General features: G+C 53.4%; 2 protein-coding genes across 2 annotated transcripts in view; one reads left to right on the forward strand and one right to left on the reverse strand.

The window, feature by feature from the left end:
- The first annotated feature begins 9032 nt into the window (after positions 1-9032).
- Positions 9033-11552, forward strand: BRD3OS (BRD3 opposite strand). The gene is made up of 2 exons (XM_043470127.1): positions 9033-9186; positions 9846-11552. Exon 2 carries the CDS (start codon positions 10413-10415, stop codon positions 10665-10667), a length of 255 nt encoding a protein of 84 aa, XP_043326062.1. The 5' UTR covers positions 9033-9186; positions 9846-10412; the 3' UTR covers positions 10668-11552.
- A 1384-nt stretch (positions 11553-12936) lies between these two features.
- BRD3 (bromodomain containing 3) overlaps positions 12937-18939 on the reverse strand; it is a 35298-nt gene continuing 29295 nt past the window's right edge. Inside the window, exons 11-12 of the mRNA XM_043470126.1 lie at positions 17985-18113; positions 12937-16241 (exon numbers count right to left, since the gene is read on the reverse strand). Of these exons, the coding sequence (XP_043326061.1) occupies positions 16126-16241; positions 17985-18113 (245 nt within the window). The 3' untranslated portion in view covers positions 12937-16125. The remainder of the gene's footprint in view (positions 16242-17984; positions 18114-18939) is intronic.

Genomic DNA, 18939 nt, shown 5'->3' on the forward strand with positions numbered 1-18939 from the left:
TTCTGGCTGACGGCATCTTTGAATATCAGTCTGTGTCTGTGACTAAAACAGAGGAATCTTAGCTTTTCATTCTCTTTTTTGCAGAGCCGTTTAAAAAGTGCCCCACACGGCAGCCACGCACTTCCTCTTTGGGCACTACTGCTGTCTGCCAGAGCCTGCCCCGGGCCTCTCACTCAGGGATGTGCAGGAGACGGTTTCCTGAGCTGTACGGCCCCTATTCCAATCCCCAAGAAAGGCAACGCCAAAGAATGCTCAAACTACCGCACAACTGCACTCATCTCACACACTAGTAAAGTAATGCTCAAAATTCTCCAAGCCAGGCTTCAACAATACTTGAACCATGAACGTCCAGATGTTCAAGCTGGATTTAGAAAAAAGCAGAGGAAGCAGAGATCAAATTGCCAACATCCGCTGGATCATTGAAAAAGCAAGAGAGTTCCAGAAAAACATCTATTTCTGCCTTATTGACTATGCCAAAGATTTGACTGTGTGGATCACCACAAACTGTGGAAAATTCTGAAAGAGAGGGGATTACCAGACCGCCTGACCTGCCTCCTGAGAAGGAAGGTCAGGAAGCAACAGTTAGAACTGGACATGGAACAACAGACTGGTTCCAAATAGGAAAAGGAGTACGTCAAGGCTGTATATTGTCACCCTGCTTATTTAACTTATATGCAGAGTACATCATGAGAAATGCTGGGCTGGATGAAGCACAAGCTGGAATCAGGATTGCCGGGAGAAATATCAATAACTTCAGATATGCAGATGACACCACTCTGATGGCAGAAAGTGAAGAAGAACTAAAGAGCCTCTTGATGAAAGTGAAAGAGGAGGGTGAAAAAGTTGGCTTAAAGGTCAACATTCAGAAAACTAAGATCATAGCATCCAGTCCCATCACTTCATGGCAAATAGATGGGGAAACAGTGGAAACAGTGGCAGACTTTATTTTCTTGGACTCCAAAATCACTGCAGATGGTGATTGCAGCCATGAAATTAAAAGATGCTTACTCCTCGGGAGAAAAGTTATGATCAACCTAGACAGCATATTAAAAAGCAGAGACGTTACTTTGCCAACAAAGGTCCGTCTAATCAGGGCTATGGTTTTTCCAGTGGTCATATATGGATGTGAGAGTTGGACTGTGAAGAAAGGTGAGCACCGAAGAACTGATGCTTTTGAACTGTGGTGTTGGAGAAGACTCTTGAGAGTTCCTGGACTGCAAGGAGATCCAACCAGTCCATCCTAAAGGAAATCAGTCCTGGGTGTTCACTGGAAGGACTGATTTTGAAGCCGAAACTCCAATACTTTGGCCACCTGATGCAAAGAACTGACTCATTTGAAAAAACCCTGATGCTGGGAAAGATTGAAGGCGGGAGGAGAAGGGGATGACAGAGGATGAGATGGCTGGATGGCATCACTGACTCAATGGACATGAGTTTGAGTAAACTCCGGGACTTGGTGATGGACAGGGAGGCCTGGCATGCTGTAGTTCATGGGGTCACAAAGAGTCAGAAACGACTGAGCGACTGAACTGAACTGATGGCCCCTATTGGGCGTCTCAAGTGGCTCTACTGGTAAAGAACCTGCCTTTCAATACAGGACATGTAAGAGATTCAGGTTCGATCCCTGGGTCAGGAAGATCCCCTGGAGGAGGGCACAGCAACCCACTCCAGTATTCTTGCCTGGAGAATCCCATGGACAGAGGAGCCTGGCGGGTTCGCAGAGTCAGACATGACTGAAGCGACTCAGCATAGCACACACATGGCCCTTTTTGTCCCATCTGCTAAGAAAGCTGGATTTTCATCACTTTGAGCCACAGCCTGGCCAAATACCAATCCCAGTTTCCCTCCATCTTCCCTGCGCCAGTTTCCAAGTTAGGATTTAGAGCAGGTTGAACGGTGGGCCCCAGAAAGAGCTGTCACATCAAACTCCTGAAGTCTGTGAACTGTGACCTTATTTGGAAAAGGGGGTCTTTGCAGATGTAATTAGCTATCTTGAGATGAGATTATCCCGGATTATCTAAATCCAGTGACAAATGTCCTTATTAGAGGCATGCAGGAGAGACAGGGAGGCGTGGAGAGGCCAGGGGAAGACCAAGGCAGCAATGGGGTCTCTCTGCCAGAGGAGGCCAAGCCTTGGCGGCAGTCATCAGAAGCTCGGAGAGAGGTCTCTCCCCACAGCATCTGGACGGGGTTGGGTTGGGGTGGGGTCGGTGGCCCTGCCAGCAATTTGGTTTCCTGCTGTCCAGGCGAGAGTCAAATACATAATGAAGGCCATTCACCGAAAGACATCAAATACATTCAAATTCAGGAGGTCCTAGCAATAATGTTTTTAAAAATCCCTGACTTTAAAAAAATCTCTTTGGAAGTTGGCAGAGCACCAGTTCATTATTCCAAAAACTGAAAAATAAACAGAAAGGATGCAGCACTGATCCTGCCTTTCCTATATGAGCTGTGTTTCGGGCTAACCCGGGAGCTGAGGAAGGGGGCTTCCCTGGTGGCTCAGTGGTAAAGAATCTGCCTGCCAGTGCAGGAGACACAGATCCGGCCCCTGGTCCGCAAGATCCCACATGCCCCGGAGCAGCTACGCCCTTGCATCACAGCTATTTGAGCCTGTGCTCAAGAGCCTGGGAACCACAACTGAAGCCCGTGTGCCCCAGAGGCTGTGCTCCGCAAGCAAGAGATGCCACCGCAGCGAGAAGCCAGAGCACCACCCCAGAGGGCAGCTTCTGCTTGCGGCAGCTAAAGAGAAGCCTGCAGAGCGGCGCAGACCCCGCACGGCCAAAAGCAACTAAATAAAAGCTCAGAAAGAGTCGATGAAGAAAGTTCTTCCTTCAGGAGGATTCCAGAAAACAGGCAGAAAGAAAATTAGAATTGGATGAGCCCTGATTCGCAATCCTTAGTGAGTAATGGAGCTCGGCTATGATCATTTTGGGCAGGTAAAGTTATCCTGTGAAAGACAGGCGGGGATTTCCGTAATGAGTAGGTAGGTCAGGCTGCCCATAGCCAAGGTCAGCGGTCAGTGCTAGGACTGACTGGTGCTTCCTGTCTCGTGATGTGCTGGGACGTTCACAGCACCACTCGTGAAGCAGCCTCGCTGACAAGTCGGACCTTCGTCTGACCAAGGCTGAGCGCCACCTGCCAGTTTCCAGAACACAGAGAGGAAAGCAGGACACGTGAGTGGCGCCAGCAGGACGGAATCCAGCCAGATCCAGGGTGCAGACGGGCTGCAGAAACACGATCTGTGTCTTCAACAGCTAGATGGCTGGGGAGAAAGCCGCGGGCGCAGAATGGAGAGCGGTGTAAGAGACACGGAACCAAATACTCGGATCATCTCTCCAGCAAATTAAACATAAAATGACATTTATCAGACAATCCGCAAACATGAACACTGACCAGATATTAGATACTGGTGAAGAATTGTTACGCCAGCATGTGACCCCGTTACTGTGATTCTGTATAAAAACACCAACAGGGAATTCCCTGGCGACGGTCCAGTGGTTAGGACTTGGCGTTTTCATTGCTATGGGCATGGGTTTGATCCCTGGTCAAGGATCTAGACCCCTGTGAAGCACACAGTGCAGCTACAGAATTTTTTTTTTTTAAAAAAAGGACATATTTATAGTGAAACAACATGACGCCTGGGACTAGTAGGTATCAGTTTTTCATGACCTGTAATTCACTTTTTCAAAATCGTTTTTGTGAAATCTGACCCACAGGATTATGCATCAAACACGAAGGGACAGCTTACTGCAAAGCTGTCGAGTCAGGACCTACGTAACCAGGGCCAGGTCAAGGGTCAGAACTTGACAAGCGGCTCGTTCGCTTTGGCTCTGTGGCCCAGCCCTGTTTCTGTAGGTACTGGAGTTCACTCCTCTTCACTGTGGTGAGTAGTCCTCTGTGTGAACACGCCCCAGTTCACGCCCCCATTCTGATGATGATACATGTCGGGTGAAAGGAAAATGTTGGTCACTGAGTCGTGTCCAACTCTTTGCGACTCCATGGACCGTAGCCCACCAGGCTCCTCTGTCCATGGGATTTCCCAGGCAAGAGTACTGGAGTGGGTCCCCATTTCCTTCTCCAGAGGATCTTCCTGACCCAGGGACCAAACACGGGTCTCCTGCATTACAGGCAAATTCTTTACCATCTGAGCCACCAGGGAAGCCCCTTAGAACATTTTAGCCTCATTAAAAACAACCCCAGTGACTTTCCTGGTGGCCCACTGTTTAGGAGCTTCCCTCGTGGCTCAGATGGTAAAAGCATCTGCTTGCAATGTGGGAGACTCGGGTTTGATCCCTGGGTGGGGAAGATCCTTTGGAGAAAGAAATGGCAACCCTCTCCAGTACTCTTGCCTAGAAAATTCCATGGATGGAGGAGCCTCGTGGCCTCAGTCCATGGGGTCGCAAAGAGTCGGACACAACTGAGCAACTTCACTTTCACTTTCACTTTTTCTTTCCAAAGGTTAGGAATCCACTTGTCAGTGCCAGGGACGCAGGTACACTCCCTGGTCAGGGAACTAAGAGTCCATATGCTGCAGGGCAATTAGGCCCACACACCTCAACAGAGAACCAGCAAACCCCAACCCCACCTCAAAACAAAGAGAAAGCAACCTTGAACCTATTAGCTATTACCCTGCATTCTCTCCCGACCTCTGCCTCAGCATCTGTTGTTGTTCAGTTGCTAAGTTGTGTCCGGGTCTGTGACCCCGTGGACTGCAGCACTCCCAGCTTCCCTGTCCTTCCCTATGTCCCAGAGCTCAGTCAGATTCATGTTCATTGAATCGGTGATGCTGCCTAATCATCTCATCCTCTTCTTCTTCCGCCCTCAATCTTTCCCAGCATCAGGGTCTTTTCCCATGAGTCAGCTCTTCACATCAGGTGCCCAAAGCATTGAAACTCCAGCTTCAGCATCAGTCCTTCCAATGAATATTCAGGCTTGACTTCCTTTCGAATTGACTGGTTTGATCTCCTTGTAGTCCAGGGGACTCTCAAGAGTCTTCTCCAGCATCACAATTTGAAAGTATCAATTCTTTGGTGCTCAGCCTTCTTTAAGGTCCACCTCTCACAAAACCAGCCCTAGGCAGGCACTGATCTACTTTCTGTCTCCCTAGGTTTCCCTATCCTGGACATTTTATATCATTGGAATCATACAATGGTCTTTGGTAACTGACTTGTCTCACGTTGCATACTGTTGGCAAGATTCATCCATATTGAAGCATGTATCAGTATTTCATTTTTCAAAAGATGACTAAACAGTCTTTCATTGCATAGACCTACACTGATTCTCAAGCAGTTGCTACTGGTTTGGCTGGATGGTCAAGGGCTTGGGAAGAAAAGGACTGGGAGCTTAATGACAAGGAGATCTGGAGAAGAGACCCAGGAGGGACTCACAAAGGACAGAGATCATATCTGTATCCTTGGTGGACACATGTCTCCCAGGCCCGTCCAGTGCAGAGAAGGCTGTCAATATCAGATGGACACAGTATGAGAGACAAATGTGTCTCCTGACAGCCTGACACAGGTGGCCGGCAACCAAAGGGTGGAGCTGGGGGAGGCCCTCTGACAACGCCTCACATCAGTTCTAATTCTGCCCACATCTCTGAGCTCTGACACTTGGAAAGTGGATTCTCCAGCGGGGGTGGGGATGGGGGAGGAATGGGCCCCCCAGGGAGAACGTCAATGGCTCTTTGATGTGGAAGATGAGCCTGCCACTTAAATCTGGGCCTCCTGATACCACCCAATCAGAATGCTGACAAGTGAACCCACCTGACCAACTGGGGTGATGGAGCCCTAACACCAAGAAGAAGGTGAGTCATTCTGCACACTAGGGTTGAGGGCAGGAAAAACTATGCTGAGGACCCAGAGGGCTCTCCCCAGGGCATGAGCATGTTAGCGTTTCTATCAGCAGCAGCAAAGTGCATGGAAAGTTGTAGTCACCAAAGACAGACAGATAGACAGGTGGACAGACAGACAGATGATAGAGATAGGTAGATGATAGAGAGAGAGAGAGATAAGATAGATAGATAGATAGATAGATAGATAGATAGATAGATAGATAGATAGATAGATAGATAGATAATAGATATAGATAGATTGATAGGAGGACACTTGAGAGTTTGTGCCCTTCAGGAATGCAGGTATAAGTCATCCCACTAAATAAACCTCAACCAGCTGAGATGCTGCTGAAGGCAAAGGAAACCCCTTCTGACTGTTACAGAAACAAGGACAAAAAAAAGAAACAAGGACAGTAACAACTACTCACAGTAACAACTATCTCCACCTGCCTGTTAGGTATGAACATATTTGGACCCAGCTCTTCTTCTATTTCCTCACCTTCCTTACGACTTTCAATACAGTTTTGTTGGAAGTTAACTTTGCAATTTAGTTTCAGCTGAAAGAATATTCAGACAGAAGGAGACTGAACAGGAAAGTAATTAACCTAGCCCAGAAAAGGATACCATCACCGGTAGGACTTTGTACTTCCTCTATTTGGGGAGAAGACTGTCTCACTCTTTTTTTTTAAATTTTTTTAAATTTAAGTATAGTTGATTTACAGTAGTTCAGGTATTAGAAAACTGATTCAGCATATATATATATATTTATATATATATATATATATATGTTCTTTTTCAGATTCTTTTCCATTATAGGTTATTACAAGACACTGAATATAGCTCTCTGTGCTATATACAGCAGGTCCTTGTTTATCTATTTTATTTATAGTAGTGTGTCTCTGTTAATCCCAAAATCCTAATGTATCCCTCCCCACCTTTCCACTTTAGTAACTATAAATCAGTTTTCTATGTCTCTGAGTCCATTTCTGTTATGTAAATAAATTCATTTGTATCATTTTTTTTTGGATTCCACGTATAAGTGACATCATATGATATTTGTCTTCTCTATCTGGCTTACTTCACTTAGAATCATGGTCTCTGTGTCCATCCACGCTGCTGCAAATGGCTGAGTAGTATTCCACTGAATATATATACACCACATCTTCTTTATTCATTTGTCTGTTGATGGTGAGACAATTCCATTCTCGTATGAAAGATAGTCACATCGTATCAGGCAGAAGTAGAAACTTAGGTTTTTGTCTGATTTGCTTTTGTTATATAGAAGCTCAAATGTGTGAGAAACGTGTGGATGGAGGCTGAATAAAGAGATGCCAGTGAGGAAGGTTTTGCCTGTGCCCATAAACCTTTGCCATGAACCATAGATCTAAAAACATCCTTCACAGCCTGCTTTGTGAGGCAGGGACCAATGGGCTCCATCAGGAAAGGGTGCTGGAGGCAGACAGAAAGGGAGAGGAGAGAGAGGAACCCACTTCGTCTCTGCTTCCTGCCGGCAGCTGGCAGCTCCCTGGGCCACAATTCTTCCTATTTTTCCTGAAGCAGCAGCTGAATCCAGTTTGTAGTTTCTCCAACGAGCACAAAGTCCACTTCATCCTGCTGCTGCTCGGGGCCGGTGGCTGGCTGGCACCCCATCCTTGGGGTCTGGGTCTCACCCTGCTGGGACCCTACTCTTGGTGCAGAGATACCAGCTCCAACTGCCAGCGCCCCGTCCTCAAAAGTCTGAGTTGCAGCTCTTTGGCGTCCCTTCTCTGACTTTCCAAATGTTCATAATTCCACCCTCTTTGCTCTGGTCCTCTGCTTCCTGAAGTTACCACCTTGAGTTACTTCAGAGGTTTTTATTTTAACCTTGCTAACAAGTGACCCTGTTAACACCTTTGTACCTAATGTGCAATCCCTTCTATTAATTTCTCTCTGGTCAAATCACTGGTGTGACTTCTGTCTTCCAGTAGGACCCTGACTAAGTCCCTCATCAGTGATACGTATTATCAATTTCTTCTCACCTCTGTGACTTTCCTTTTCACTAATTTTAAAAATAAGCTTTTATGCTTTAATTTGGGATGGTTTTAGATTTACAGAAAAACTGCAAAGACAATAAAGAGTTCCCATATACCCCACAAATACACCATATATATGTACATTTTCTTGTATATGCATTTGAGACTCTAAACTTCCTTCCAGGAGTGATTTTAACTGCATCCCACAAGTTTTGATATATTGTATCTTTATCACCATTCCATTAAAATAGTTTAAAATTTGTATTGTGAGTTTCTCTTTGACCCATGAGAAATTCAGAGGTTGCTTTTTGGTACCCTTGAGTGGGGTCGAGAATATATTTCAAAATAATCAAATATATGGGTTTTCTTCTAGTTATCTTTTTATTGCTGCTTTATAGACTACGTTTCCTGTGACCCTTTCCAGGTAGGACTTAAATGCTTTGAAACGTATTGAAACTAATTTATGGTCTGGCGTGTGATCAGCTTCTGTGTACGTTCTGTGTCCTTGCAAAGAAAGTCAAGAACGTGCAACCTGTGATGGCGGGCTCAGTGTTGAACGAAGGTCCCTTGTGTCCACTTCCTTAATTAGCGTAGGGGGAAACCATAAAACTGAAAGTTCAGTAAGGAAAGGGGCAGATACGAAAAGAGAGTGTTATTGGAATACGATTTGGAGGCCGGGTGCGGAAGAATGGGGACCTGGCCCGGCTGGTTGACAGGGGTGAGTGGGACGCCTGGACTGGGGACAGCATGTAATTACTAAAAAATAACTGTATCGATCACTAGGAGCAAGAATGCTAGTAGCAATAACAACAGCAGTGGCGGAAGTACGCGAGTGTTAGTCGCCCAGTAGTGCCCGACTCTGCGGCCCCCATGGACCGCAGCCACCAGGCTCTTCTGTCCATGAGATTTCCCTGGCAAGAAGACGGGAGTGGGTTGCCATTTCCTTCTCCAGAGGATCTTCCCGACCCAGGGACTGAGCCCAGGATTCCTGCACTGAAGGCAGATTCTTTACCGACTGAGCTACAAGGGAAGCCCCAGAAGTACGCAAGCAGCAACACAAAGAGACGACCAACATGGTGCAAAGACCGACAGTAACGGTGGGAGGTCAGCCTCCCGCGGCAGCCCCTGCTCGAGCAGGAAGTCCCGGCCCGCCCCCGGCCCCGCCCCGGGAGCCATCGATGACTCCGGCTCGGCGCGCCCGCCTGCCTGGCCTCGGCGCTCGGCTCGGCATGCCTGCGGCGCTGCCATGGAGACGCAGCCCGCCGCCCGCTGGCGCCGCCCCGCGCGCCCCCGAGGCCCCGCCGCGCGGGTGGCCCGGGCAGGACGACTCGGGGCGCGGACCAGGTGACCGGGCGGGCCGCGGGGGGACGCGGGCCGGGTCACCGGGGGCTGCGGGGCGCCGCCGGGCGAGTGGGCGCCCGGGATGCTGGGGAGGCGGTGGGGACGCGCCCTGGGCGGGGCCGGGGGGGACGCTCAGCGGGTCGCGAGGACGTGGCTGGGCGATGGGGGTGCGGGTCACACGGAAGGGACAACTTGCGTGGCTGGGAGAGCCAGGGCTGGGCCTACTGTGGATGCGCCCTGTTCGGTTTTCCCCTGACGTAATTTTCCTTCGGGTTCAGGGCCCTCCCGGCTGCTCGGAGGAGAAAGGGGGCGCTGGGTGGGTACCAGCGTGCCCAGTGTGGGCAGGTCCCTTCTGCGCCCCTTCAGATTCTTAGAACTTATTTCGCAGCTCTCCCTGGACATTAGCTCTCCAGTAAGGGGTTTCCCCAGTACCACCCCCCGTAGTTCACAGAAGAACTAGGATGAGGCATCCTTCTGCTTCTTAAACCCAAGCTCACTGCGTCACCGGGGAGCAACCGAAGTAGTGGGAGCCTGGGGCTGGGTGGCTTGGTTTAAGGGCTGTGATCCCAAGAGTTAAGGAGGATCCCCTGCCATAAACCGTGCCAGCACCGCTGGGGTCCTTCCCTCTCCTGACACCTGACAGCAGGTTCGTTTCTTTGTAGCCTCACCTTGCGGAGGAGCTGAAGGCTAGGCAGAAGGCGGCACTGCACAAAAAGCTGGTCCACATCCCTGCAGGGATCAGACCGCCTCTGCGCTGCTGAAAGCTGACCCAGGCACAGATCAGGAGGGCAGTTCGTACAGAAGCTGCTGTCGGTTTCTGCCTAGTTTACAATGTCTTTTCACACGGGACAGCGGATCTCTCTCTTCAGATGCAGTGGTGTGAGTCGTGGTGTTGGACTCGCAGTGGACACCTGACAAGTCCCCCCCGGGGTGAGGGCCTCGTCTCTGTCATCGGCACACCTGACTCAGAGCACAGACCCGTCACCGGGACACGCTGACCTGCCTGCCGACTCACGCGTGGCTCTTGGCGGTCTTCAGAATGCTTGGAGACTCCTCTCCAGTTTCTTCTCAAAGAGCCCTCATAAAGGGTGTTGCCTGCAAATGGCCTGAGTTCCTCGTTACCATTAAGTTAAAGAAGGAATCCTCACACCCAGCTGCTGAAAACCTTCTTCATTAGTGGCATTTAGTGCAGAGCAGGTGGCCCAGGAGAAGGGAGGCTCTAGCCAGTGATGAGTGGCCGCGTCCCGCTGGCAGAGAAAGCTCTGTCTGAAAGCTACGCCCGGCTCCGGTACCGGGACACTTCCCTGCTCATCTGGCAACAGCAGCAGCAGAAGCTGGCATCCGCGCTGCCCGGGACGTACCTGAGCAGGAGCCGAAGCATGTGGTACTCACAGTATGGGAACGAGGCCATCCTTGTCCGGGACAGAAACAAGCTGGATGTCTCACGGGACACAGGGCAGTCCAAGTTTTGTTCTATAATGTGACTCTGGGGTGAACATCTGAGTGCAGGCACCAGGCTGCTTTGCTGACCCCCCAGCCCTCACTGGGAGATTCTGACAGGGAATGTGAAGGCTGAGCTGTGATAGAACCCCCGAACCCCAGAGGTGGCACCTCGCCCGCTCGCTGTCGGGGTGATGGGCGGACTTCTGGACCCCATCCTGAGCCTGCAGGCACCGCAGGCCTGGCTAGATGCTGTCTTGGTCATGCTTCCAAATAAGTCACGCGAGAGATACCCCAGGTACAAACAACCTTTTCACATTCTTACAGGTTGTCTCTAGTATTCCCGTCTGCCTGGTAAAGAATGGGTCAAATCTAAAAAAAGAAAAAAGAACTGGCATCATGTAGGATTGGAAATCCATTGGCAGGACCACAGTGGTTTTACTCTAAACAGGTCATTGGCAGCAGCATTTCAGCAAGAACTCTGTGGCACTTGAGTTTGAGTCTAGTTACCAAAGCGATCATTGCCCACGATGCACCGTGATGGCTTCTACGCTAGCTTCCTGATGCTCGGGGCTGTGGGCAAAGGCATCCGAAAAAATTAGGTAGGGAAACCCCCAATTATGAAGTTACACCTCAGGTTTAATCACAGAGCTGAAATAGGCAGGTTCTCAGCCGACAGCAGCCCAGCCTCTGCTCTGGGGCTGTAGCCCGCCCCCCCGCCCCGCCCCGCCCCGCCCCGCCCCGCCCCCGGCCACCTGCAATGTTTGATGTGTGTCGGGCCCCACCCCCACCCCCCGTGTGGGCAAGTTCATGAGTCAGTTTAAAGGGATTTGCTGTAATTAAAGTCTATGTGGCGAGGCGAATGCCAAGGTGTCTTGAAGCTGAATTTTCTTTTTAAATAAATCTTCAGGCAGCTCCTTCCTTCCTCACTCTGTATTTATTTCAGTCTGTTTGTTCATAATATCCTACCTTGGCCTCCAGGGTTTTTGTTTGTTTACAACAGTAACGTCGAACAATTGCTAAGAACCGCAGGGCAGGCAGCACTCCGCGGAGCCCACAGCTGGGCAGAGAGATGCACACAGTGCACCCAGCGCTTCCGTGAGTGTGGTTCCTCATGCAGGCGTGCAAGCCAGTCAGCACACAGCATCCAGCAGGGGAGGGCCGGGCCAGACTGCATTCCCCAAAGGTCACACATCCAGCCAGAGGCCTGGTCCTGGCTGATAGAGCCTCGGCTTGCTTGCCGCCTGCGGCCGGGAGGCTGGAAGAGAGTTCCTTTAAGTGGCTCCCCGAGGTGAAGAGGAAGCCTGTCTCATGTAGAGTTGGGCCTGTGCAGTAAAGGCTTGCCCGTCCAGGCACCCGGACACTGGAATCCCCCAGGAGAAAGGCCTTGTCGGCATCTCTGCAGTCCTCCGACTTAAGTCCAGCTCGGGAAGGAAGCAAACTTGACTTAGCTGGAATGCCTGTGCCTCCCCCTAGAGTGATCCAGGAACGGGCTGTGGCTGGTTGGCTGCAGTCACAGAGGTGGTGGCCGGGCAGCAGAGCAGGCACTGGTCAGGGCATGCAGGTGGCCACGTGCCCGGGGCTGCTAGGACATGGCTGCTTGGTGAGCAGGGAGCCTCCTTGCCTCAGGGAAGCCTGGGCACCTGGCCTTCCCCGCCGGGGCTGGGACACCGAGGTAGATGTGCTCAGTACCTGGCCTTGGGGAGCTCAGGCTGGGTGCCATGTGCCAAGGGAATACAGGGGCAGGAGGCCTCGGGCCTGCAGAGCACACCCGCAAGGCCTGGCTGCAGCGGTCACGTTCAGGGAGCAGCATCAGAGCCGGCACTTGTCTCGACACCTCCTTGGTCCCTTGCCGCCAGGTTCCGAGCCGCCTAGAAGAAACCTCAGCGTGTACACCACCCGATGCGGTTTCTTGAAAACATCCTCGGGCCAGCCGGACGAGCACTGGATCTCAGGAAGCACCTCAGTGTAGACAGAGGGCCCAGTGGGAGCGGCAGACAGATGACCGGGTTGGGGGGGGGCCTGCAGGTCAGCCACGGGGGCAGCCGCTGTGCAAGCCACTGGCCGGGGTCCTGGGGCCTCCCCGACCTGGGCTGAGGACCAGAGCCACTGGGCCCGCTGAGACCCCTCGGATGCTCCGGGCATTCCCACCGGGAGCTACATGATGTCAAAACGAGGGCCCCCTCCCCCATCACACCAGCCAGGGGAGTGCTGGGAGCCCAGAAAGCAGAGACGGCGCCTCTTTTTTTTTTTCTTTTATTATGAAAACAAAACAAACGCCCCAGGAGAAGGGTCCATGATCACCAGAAACAGTACTTTCTACCACTTTTATTCTGTCGTGATGAGGCCAGCACTGCAGTAAACAAGCTAAAACTACTTACATCGGACTCATTTTCAGTAACTGACATTTACAGGAATATACTAGAAACGGCACTAAAAAGTTTAAGAAAAGTTACGGTAAACTTGCATGCACATCATACAGAAAAGTAACATTTTAAATATAAAAAAAGGAAAACTTCCTGGAAGTGTTATGCCAGTATCAGGGAACAGCGCTACACCAAATGTAATGAATCCTTTATTGTGGGCGGTGTTCCCCTCCCCCCCAAACTGTAAAAGATGTGAATGTTGCAAAAGAACAAAAACAAAAAACAAACAAAAAAGAAAACGCATCTTAACAGTCTGTAAGCAAGATGAGTGAGCAAGGGTTTCTGGAATTCAGTTCACAGCCGAAGCCGCCCTCTCGGCCCCCAGGGGTTGGGGGAAATGTTTGAAAGCCACAATATCGAGTCCTGCACGGGTGCGACCTGCTGAACACAGTTCCTAACCCTCTAGTTCTAGGAAAACTAGAACAACTCCACTTGCCCAACACAAGAGAAATGGAAACAGCAAACACCCATAGGCTGACGTCAGGGGGTGGAGGGAGTCCCCCCAAAACTCTGAAATCAGTTTTGAGTCTGGACAGAAAACCTTAAAAAAAAAAACCAATGACCTACAATCGCTCAGTTCTCCAGCAGCATCAAAGCCAGCAGATCTTTCAGCGGAAAGGAGCAGAGGTGGCTGAGAACCCCTCCTGCACCCCGAAACCAGTGGACAGGAACCACTCCTGCTGCGCCCAGCACTGGGGCCCCCTGTCCCCCGCCGAGCGGCTAGCAAAGGCGACCCTCCCCACTGACAGCTGGAGGGGCGCCCCCGGGGAGAGTTCCCAGCACCTCCAGGCCCCTTGGCTTGCATCTGTTTGTCACCCAGACACGTGTCCGCTGCCTGTCGCCCCTGAGATCCTTCTTCAAGACCTTCCAGGGTGTACCAAGTCCTTAAAGTCATAGTTTTTACTCCACTAAAGATCTGTTTAGAAAACACCTTTGAAAAACAGGGCAGCTTTAAAAAAAATGGCAAGTTTAAAATCCATTTATATTTTTATTACAATGAAAAGTTGAACGAACTGGCTCAACACTCACCACAGGTCAGAATCAGCGGCAGTCAGAAAAACGGCAACCCCCCGTCCACGTTTCATCAGGGTCCTACCCCATCAGAGCGCTCCTTAGCTGTCAAGGTTGGTGGCATCCAAGCGGATGTTAGGCGTTTTTAGAACCACCACCTGTTAGGACGCCAACAGCTAGTGCCCTGATCCACCCAGAAGGGCTGTCAGGAAGAACTTGACCCTGGACAAGCGGCGGGGCCGCCCCCAGCCCCCCCCAGCCCCCCCTCCGTGAGGTCCCGTCATTTCTGTGCTAACTGAGAGGCTCCCCCGTGCAGTCTGGAGGGAGGGAGCCCGCCTGGGGCCAGAGGCTCCTCCAGCCTGGAGAGAGACCAGGCCAGCGGGAGCTGGGCCAGGCCGTTGCGGGCTGGAGGCCGGGAGACACGGTGGGGCAGCGGGGGCCGCCCCCTCCCTGGAGGTGGGGTGAGGGATGCCCCACTGGGGGCCGTGAACCCCTGGCCAGAGCCACGCGGCTCAGAGCTAGGCAGGCGGTGTGGGTGGGCACCCCGCGCTCAGGGCCCTGCGGCAGCCTCTGGAGAAAACAAAACCGAAACGTAACCTTCTGTTAAACTCTGTATATTATTATTACTTTTTTTTTTTTTTTTTTTACAATAGAAAGTTAAAAATCAAGATTTAGATTTACTATACATTTCTTTTTCTCGCAGATTACAAAGTTTATATTATATAACTGGGGTTCCCTAAATTGAAGTCCTTTTTAAAACAGTCCTAAGAGAGACCAGAAGTGAATATAAAAGAACTAAATGAAATTTAAAAAAAAAAAAAAAAATGAGAATGTGCTGCAGCCGGAAGTCGTCTATGACCTGTGAGTCTCCAGATTTCACACGCACGCACGCACACGCACACACACGCACACACACACGAGAAAGAACGAGAACGGAAACCCCGCAGCCCCGAGACGAGCACGCGGACGAGGTTGAGCACCGCGCGGGGGCAGGAGGCGGTAGCACCTGGGGCGAGCGGCCCGCGCCCCGCGGGGTCTGGGCTCCCCTCACGCCACGGAAAAGGCCTGCATCTCTGCTCCTTTGTTTCTTTTTTTTTTTTAATGCATTTCTTTTGCGGTTTTGTTTTTCTTTCCTTAAAAAAAAAAAATGACCAATGATGTTAATAAATAAAATATTCATATATACACGAGACTGGGACGATGGTTCCGGAGTGCGTGGCAGCTGCTGGGCTGGGGACACACGTGGGGCTGGCCTTTCGTAGAAAATTGCTGAACCTTTTTTACAAAAAGAGTCTTTTTTTTTTTTTTAAATCTTTTCTCTTTTTTTTTTTCAAAGTTGAGGTAAAAGTTTCAGTGTTTGGGAACCCTCGTGCTGCCCACGCAGCTTCTGTGTTCCTCCTGGGAGCTCCCAACATCACGGGAGATCAGAAAGACGGGGCTCCTCTGCACGCCCCCTCGCCGGCTCCCCGCCCGCAGAAACTCGGGCTGGGAGCCGCAGGGACCCCTCCTGGCGGGGGCCCAGCCCTGGCCCTCACTAACGGCAGGGGCGGGCCTGGCTGTCCGCAGCCCCTGCAGAAAGAGCTGCCCTCGACGTAAGGGTCAGGGCCCAGGGCCCCCAGAGACGGAGATAAACCCTGTCGGCAAAGCCAACAGCCTTTCCGTGCGGTACCACGTCCGAGACATTTCCTCGGGAGACATTCTCGCTGGGGCTACAGACCAGGTCGGGCTTAAGGAAAGGGGTTCTGCAAGCACCTTCAGACCACACCTCACACGTTTTCCTACGGTTATCAGGTTAGCGTCTGAAGCCGGCATCTCCAAGGGACTTGAGTTCAGTTATGGAGGAAAGACCTTATGCCAATTCACAGCTTCTCAAAGTCTAATGGACACACACAGAAAGATCTCGGTTGACCTATTAAAGCCAGAACTGGAAGATACCATAACACTGAAGTGAAAAGAGAACCTGCACACCATGGAACGAAAGGAGTATATTAACCACCAGAGGGAACACCGCGATGTCCCGGTGGGGCGGCCACCGGCTGCGTCCTGAGCCGCGCGAGTCCCAGGCTCACTCGGAGTCGCTGCTGTCCGAGCTGGATCCGCTGGTGCTGCTGCTGCCGGACTCGGAGGAGCTGCTGCTGCTGAGCCGCGAGGGCCCCCCGGACGCGGCGGAGCCCGACTTCTCTGGGGGAGACGCACAGGTGAGCGGCGCGCACCCCCACACTGGCCCGCCACCCCGCCATCCACGCGGCCTTTCCTGCAGCCCCCGTGCTGGTTCCACACCCCCGACCCACCCAGATCCTGACCTGGCTGCCTGATAAATGCGACCAAACCCACTGATATGAGTCAACGCGTTGGTGAGGCTGCGGGGAGTCTGTCTGGTGCCTGTACCCTGTTCCCGGCACGGGGCTCCCAGATGCCCCGAGACCTCCTGAGTGAGCCCTTTAGATCATTCCTGAGTTTATGCTAACGAGAGACTGGGGTGGAACCCCCCGTGAGAGCCTCAGCACAGGCTGGTCACCAGGAAGGCCACGTGACTGGAGGGCGGGAACTTCCGGCTCCCCCGGCCCTGCCCTGCCCTGCCATCCACCCCCCAGCTGGCCACCATCTCCAGGGGAAGGGAACTGGCATCCACTTCTTCCCAGGCCCAAGTGCATTCGGCTTTGCTGGCCTCTGAGCTGTTTCTGCGCTCCCTTCTGACACCAAATGTGTGAGTTCTTCTCACACCAGTTTCCCCAGGCTCCAGCACGCACGAGCTGGGCATCCGTTCCCTCCGAGGGGAGGGGACTGGAGGAGACTGAGCTCTAGAGAAACCCCACGACGCGGCGGGCTCCCAGGTGCTGGGAGGGGCGCCCTAACGCTGTGCCTCCCACCCACCTGCTGACCCCGAGCCATGGCCTTTATGGCAAACCACTGTGTGACTCAAACTCATGATTCCCGAATTCTGGGAGCCATTCCAGCAAACTTCCACACCTGAGCAGAGTGTCGTGGGGGTTCCCAATTCACAGCCCGGCAGCCAGAGGTACGGGAGAGGCGGGGGACTCGCACCTGGCGTCTGAGCCCTCACCCGCAGGGTCTGCACCATCCCCGAGGAGACAGCGAACTGAACTGAACTGAACGGCTGGACGCCCAGCTCGTGCCGGAGCCTGGAGAACTGGCGTGAGAGGAACTCACACAGCGGGTGTCAGAAGTGAGGGGAGAACCAGCTCAGAGGCCAGAAAAGCCGAACGCACTCGGGCCTGGGAAGAAGTGAGTGCCACCAACCAAGAGGCCCTGATGGGCTGTGGGGGGCGGGGGCCGTCCACCCAGGCAGGCGGCTCTGAGCTGCAACTGCGTGCCCACCTGCCCTGCCCTCCCCAGGGGGGAGGGCCCTGAGGCCCACCCTGGCACCGGGCAAGCAGGTCAAGGCTGTGGCAGCCAGCTGCTACATGGCCAAGACTGAGCCTAGAATCTGACCACCACCTGGGTAGGAAAAAAGGTACGTGCCCTTTCTCACAGGCTACAGAGAAAGGAGGCAAGGGGAGTCGAATCACCTGCTCACCTAACCTGAGGCCCCGAAGTCCATAAAGCGCGCGGTCCGGGGCTGGAAGTCAGCCCCTCTCCCTGCCTGAGATCAGGAAGCTCACTGCTGGGGGCCAGGACCCCCCGAAGCTGCATGGTGGGACCCCAGTCCCTCCCAAGTCACGGAGTCCAGCCCCGCACAGACTGCGACCGGGCCCTTCCAAAACGCCTGCTCCCAGGGGCTCCACGGAGTGGCGCTTTCCCACATGCCTGCCACCTGCTCAGCCTCGGGGCCCCATCCGCAGGTAAGATCAGGGTTTCGGGGGGTCGACAGCCTGCTCTGGGGCACGCGGCGCGCTGTGCGGTGGGGCCACAGCACCGACCCGCGGCCCTGCCCCTGCCCCGAGCAGCACGGGGCGGCCCTACCTCTCTTGGCCGGCCTTTTGCTGTTGCTCAGCTGCCCGCTGACATCCTGCAGCCGCCTCTCTAGCTCCTTCTTCTTCTCCTGAGCCAGCTCCTCCTTCGACTTGGCCGCCTGCTTCTTCCCGCTCGTGGCTGTGGGAGAGCAGGGCGCTGTGGCTGCGGGCAGGGCGGGTGGGCGGCCTCTGGATGGCACAGGCCCCACGGGTGGATGCCCAGCCCGCCAAGGCAGAGCCCCTGCCCGCCCGGACGGAGCGCCTGCCATAGGCAAAGCTCTGGAACTGTCTCAGAACTCCTGAGGTGGGCCGGACCAACCCCCACTGCACGGGGGTTACTTGAAGCCCTGACCTCCCCCCCACCCCTCCTGGTTTTCGTTCACGGTGGCCGAGGCTCTCCCGAGGCTCCCCCTGGAGCCCAGTCCACCGCCTGGCACACCTGCGCCAGCACCGCTGAGTCCACAGGCCACTTACCGAGGGTCAGATGTGCCAGGACCGCAGAGAGCGGCAAGATGCTCCGCCCAGAAGGCTGCCCCCCTCAGAGCAAGTGAGGGGCAAGCGGCCCGAGGGGACCACATGCAGGAGCGGTGCACCCTGGGTGCTCCTCAGGGCTGCCGGGGGCTTGCCCTTCCTCTCACTCCCCAGGAGCCACTGACCCAGGCAGCGACTCATTCCCGTCCAGTGAATCGGGAGCCAGTGCAATCGCCCACCCTGGGAGGCCTCTGGACCCTCAACCCCAGGCAAGGGAACCGGTCTGCCGAGGCAGCGAGCCAGCAGCAGGCGAGCTGCAGTCAGACCCTAAATAGAGGCCTCAGCCAGCACCTGCGTGAGCGCGGCTGGAGCCGGCCCCCAGGCCCTGCCCGCACCGGTGAAGGCGGGGGCACACGAGCGCGGCCCACCTGCCCAGGGGCGGGGGCTAATCAGGGGTCCCGCCTGCGTTAGTGAAGGCCGGGGCCCAGGAGCAG

Source organism: Cervus canadensis, chromosome 5 (genome assembly GCF_019320065.1).
Source record: "Cervus canadensis isolate Bull #8, Minnesota chromosome 5, ASM1932006v1, whole genome shotgun sequence".
NCBI classification, from domain to species: domain Eukaryota; kingdom Metazoa; phylum Chordata; class Mammalia; order Artiodactyla; family Cervidae; genus Cervus; species Cervus canadensis.